The sequence below is a fragment of the Morone saxatilis genome, unplaced genomic scaffold (genome assembly GCF_004916995.1).
Source record: "Morone saxatilis isolate NCDOM2014 unplaced genomic scaffold, NCSU_SB_2.0 Contig4, whole genome shotgun sequence".
NCBI classification, from domain to species: Eukaryota; Metazoa; Chordata; class Actinopteri; family Moronidae; genus Morone; species Morone saxatilis.
Window position 1 is genome coordinate 14245143 of NW_023339984.1, and position 5231 is coordinate 14250373.

At 46.8% G+C, this 5231-nt stretch overlaps 1 protein-coding gene across 1 annotated transcript in view; it reads right to left on the minus strand.

Annotated features, from left to right (window-relative positions):
- Positions 1 to 308: 308 nt before the first annotated feature.
- LOC118337846 (E3 ubiquitin-protein ligase TRIM21-like) overlaps positions 309 to 5231 on the minus strand; it is a 9817-nt gene continuing 4894 nt past the window's right edge. The window contains exon 9 of the mRNA XM_035674964.1: positions 309 to 1575. Within this exon, the coding sequence (XP_035530857.1) occupies positions 1189 to 1575 (387 nt within the window). The 3' untranslated portion in view covers positions 309 to 1188. The remainder of the gene's footprint in view (positions 1576 to 5231) is intronic.

Sequence of the window (5231 nt, forward strand, 5' to 3'; positions counted from 1 at the left end):
TTTCATTACAGGGCTTCCAAATTTCTTCACAGCAACTCAAGAAAACACATGCAAATGAATAAAGAACAAGCAAATGAAGAAGACATCTTCACCAAGCATAAAAAACACTGCAGTAACATCTGGAATTTTCATTCAAAACAAGTATTCAATATCCTTAATTTCCTGTACCTAAAAGTACAAATATAGAAGTACCAATACCACACTGTAAAAAATATTTCATTACAAGTAAAAGCCCTGCATTCAAAACCTTAATTAATATTACATTTGATTGCATTTTACTGCTGTAGTTGTTTAAAGTTGAGATAATTTGAACACATTTATATAGTGTAAACTATTTATATAGTGTAAACTACAGCAATGCATCATATTCTATAAGATCATCATGTGTTTGCGGCATTGCTGCCTTGTGAGAACCAAATATCTCTAAAAAGTCAACTTGAGCTCAGAGGTTTCTGAAGAACCCAGGAGGATTTTAAATAGTTTCTAGGAGAATTCATTAACCCATGAAGGCAAACTTAATCCTTCAGTTTGTAGCACTCCCTCATTCCTGATTACAGGGTTATTCAGATCACCTGTTGCAGGGTGTAAGGACTGACTCCTAAATAATGATTGAAAGCAGCTTGGTGCACCCCCCTCTTGGCCAAATCAGGGTGCAACCATGCCAATCCTTTAAGGCATAAGGGAGATGGAGAACTGCACACAGTTCTGCTTGCGACGATTACCTGCTGCCTACAGGCTTCAGTTTGGAACTACAACACAAAAGACATTTCTGGAGTGACACTACAAACCCATAAACTTGCCCAGGCTTATGAGTTGATGTCCACAACTTATCAATGGTGAAAATTAGCCAACAATGTGTATTTCAGTGTTAACAATTGTATTATTTATTCAAATACGTGTGCTTTTTAAAGTTGACATCTCTTGATCACTGATTTGGGGGATTTTAAAACATGACTACAACAGACATCAGTGTATCTTTTAAAAGAAGGATCTTCATCAACTGATGTGTGGACACAGCTGTGATGGGGTCATCTGCCACTAGATGTATAAAGACACTGTTTAGACCTTATTTACCAGTATGTGGTGTGCACCCAATTTAAATGTTCTCTTCAGAAAAATAAAATCCTAACAGATAAGGAAATGTGCATGGACTTTGCTATGTGAACAAGTGTGGCCTGAATCTCTCATTCAAAAATCTACAGTCCCTTCAGCAAACCTAGCCTCAACAGGACAGATAATCAGCGGGGCGGTGTTCTTCCCGTTATCATGAAGACAGGGGTTTAAGTATGGATATAGAGGCTCTGTGAAGGTACATCTGCTGTAAGTATAAATGTGAGTCTTTGCATCTGTGTCATAGAAGGACACCAACCCTTCTTCGTAGTTCAGGAAGACTCCCACTTTCTGAGGGTTTTCCTGGAGATGGAGAGTGACAGATGGGCCGGCGCAGGCACTGAGACTGCCACCTTTCCGCCGGCAGATCGCCCAGTAACCGTTGTCAGGACGCACTGTGATGAGACCCTTTCTGTTGATGGACTCCTTGGCCACGCCAAGATCCCAGTCGGTTTTATCTCCAACCTGAAACACAACATACAAAACTAGACATGCAGGAAAATGTATGATAAGGTCCAGTATCTGTTACTGTGAGTTTTTTCTTTCTTGGTTCAGATCCACATTGCCTAAACACAAGCTGAGCAAGGCCTGTGAACAAAAGAAGCACTGCAGGTCATACCTGGGGAAGAATGAAAAGTAAACATGGGAACAACTTATATCTTGTGCCCACTAATCAATCAAAAATGTTGCAAGAACTTTTATCTCGTTTCCATGGATTGATCAAAACATAGGAACAAAATGAAGTTTTATAACTAGGTTCGGGAACAAAGACCACGCCCCGAACTCATCTCATTTCCGTTCAATACATATTTAAGCACACCTTTTCCGTTCACTCCCTCCTTGACTAATTTTCTACAACGTCGGAACCGAAAGACGAAACGAAAGCAAAACCTAAAATCATGGACAACGAAATCATACTCAACCCGTCAGACAGCGAATTGTTTGACGACATCCCCGAGTCCTCTCCTTCACTTATCATCCCTCCTCGTCAGCCAGCCCGGACCCGCTCAACCATCCACGCTGTCAGGCGCTCCCAGCCTCCGTCCACCGACGGCTCCAACACCATCGGGCCTTCTCCCCCCCACCGCACCAGGGGAAGATCTCCGTGGTCCGCGTCCGAGCCGACCCACTTCATCCTCAGCACGACCCCGGCCTCCACCTCGCCGATCGTCCCTCGGCTCCAAACATCTCGGAGTGGACGGTCGTTCGCCTGAAGCGCACCCTCACCCAGCGGAACATAACCTTCCACCGCACCGACAATAAAGCGAAACTTTTCCAACTCTTCACGGACTCCCAGCAGAGCAGCACCCCACATCGCAGAACTCCACGACCACTTCCGGGTTCACAGCCTCGCGCCGAGCCCAGCCTCCTTCATCAGCCCTCCCAGAGGGCCAGGTTGTACTGAACCCAGAGCCTGCATTCTTGCTCTAATAATCTTCTTCCTTACCCCACACACTTCTCAAACAACCCGAGCACATGCATCCCTTCAATCCCCAGTATCCTTGTCCTTATCTAATTCCTAACTTCCCCTGTCCTCCTGTTTCGGCTACAATTCCAGGCTCTATTGCCTCAGCACACAGAGCGTGCCCACCAACAAGGCGGTCCACGGCACACATCTGTCCAGCCCAAGAACCATACTTTCTCTGTCTCCCTAATCCTAGCATCTCTTATTCTTCTCTTCCTAAAACCTTCCCCCTGTCCCACGTCCTCCGGCCTACCATTACCCCCTTCCAACTTAACTGCCTCAGCCGCACAGAGCCACCCCACTACAACGGTCCTCGGCATCACCACCCAGCCAAAACCCTTACTTTCCTCCTGTCATCTTCTTTTCGGTCATCACCTCATCCAAGGATTCAAAAACGGATTTCACCCAGGTTTACAAGTCATACCAGATTCCTCTCACACATGCCACAACCTGCAGTCTGCCACCTCCCAGCCCGACATAGTCGACAAACTCTTGGACCAAGAAATCAAAGATAGATTCATGATCGGTCCATTCTCCAATCCACCGTTCAGTCCATTTAGAATCAGTCCAATCGGCATCGCCACCAGGAAATATTCAGGAAAAAAGAGACTCATCATAGACCTCTCATCCCCCCACAGCTCCCCAGTCCCAAGCATCAACAGCTTAATCCCCAGCCCAGACCTTTCCATGCGCTATGCAACAATAGATCACGCCATCTCCCTCATCAGTACAGCCGGCCAAGGAGCATGGTTGGCTAAAGCAGACATCACCAGCGCATTCAAAGTCCTTCCCATCCACCCAGACTTCTGGCATCTCTTCGGCATTCAGTGGAAGGGCGCATACTACTTCGCTGTGCACCTTACCTTTGGGTGCAAAAGCAGCCCAAAAATATTTGATACTTTATTCGAAGCACTCTGCTGGATCTTGTTGAACAAATACAGACTGCCCTACATCGTTCACCTCCTAGACGACTTCCTTACAGTCACGCCATCCTCTATTCCCCCGCCACACAGTCTCAATACCATGATCTCCGCTTTCAATGAGTCCCTCTCTCCCCGGAGAAAACTGAGGGCCCCAGCACATCCCTGGAATTCCTTGGCATTACTCTCAACTCCATTTCACTACAAGCATCCCTGCCCACCGAAAAGTACACCGGATTTCTTTAATCATTTCAAATTTCCTCCTGGCTCACAAATGCACCAAACGTCAACTTCTCTCGCTGCTTGGCCACCTCAACTACGCAATCCGCATCATCCCCCAAGGTCGATCCTTTTTGTCACACCTGCTTTCCATAGCCTCCTCTGTCCCATCTCTCCGTCGACAACGCATGCAAAATGGAGCTCAAACTATGGCACCAGTTCCTCTCATCTTGGAACGGCAAAACCTGGTTTCCATTTCTCAAGATGCCATTCTGAACAGCGTCGCTCCCCGTACACTTTCATCATACATGACCGGATGGAATTGCTTTAAAACCTTCCATGCCTCCCATAATCTTCTGTTCCCTTCGCTCGACGTCTTGACACTGTCTAGCTTCATCTCATTCGCCCATTCCATCCTGAAGATTAAATCTACCACCATCCAAGCCTACATAAGCGGTAACTTTTTCATCAAACTATCCTCTGGGGCACCATGCCAAGCCACTTCCCATTCTCACATCACCATGTTAATCAAAGGTCTCCGCAAGACAGAAGTTCATACTTCTCCAAAACGTTCGCCCCTAACCTCAGATCTCCTCATCCGCTGCATCAGAACCCTCAGCTCACGCTATTCATCAACATGTCGACAAGGTCCTAGAATCGATGTTCCTCCTAGCTTTCTTCGGCTTTCTGCGCTGCTCTGAATTCACAGCTTCTACCTCCAAATACAATCCATCTTGCCACGCATCCATTTCCGACATTTCCATTCAGTCCACCGACACCCTTATTTACCACCTTAAATGCAGCAAGACCAACCAGTCCGGTCTACCTCAACCCATCTACCTCTTCCGTCTAGACTCGTACATAAGTCCCTTCGAACCAATACAAGAATACATCAACTCTAGGCTAGCCAGCAGAGCTTCCCCCCAGGACCCCCTGTTCATCACAGAAACAGGAAAAGTAGCCACACGTCACTGGTTCCACCGTCACTTCCGCCAAATCCTGTCTCAATCAGGAATATCCCCAGAACCGTACTCGGGGCACTCTTTCCACATCGGAGCCGCCTCCTCCCCTTCCAAGCAGGGGATCTCAGATAACATCATCAAAATCCTCAGCCAATGGTTTTCTCCTGCTTATCTCACATACATTCGCAATGACCTAAACAACATCAAAAACGCTCATGCGCACCTGTCTTGCTTAAGTTTCTTTGGGGGCTCACGAAGAGATAAGAGACGGTTCCCCCACTCAGCGTCTCAACACCCACTCTGTTCCTCCTGACCATCTCGCCAAACTCCTCCCTCCATCCACCTACCCTACCAGCTTTTCTCCCTTTCTATCAACCTTCATGAACTTCATGTGTTAGAAGCAGGAAAAATGTGCAGCCTGAGGATTTGAGTGACTTTGACATGGCTAGATGACTGGGTCAGAGCATCTCCAAAACTGCAGGTCATGTGGGGTGTTCCCGGTCTGCAAAGGTCAGTACCTATCAAAAGTGCTACAAGGAAGGAAAAGCAGTGAAC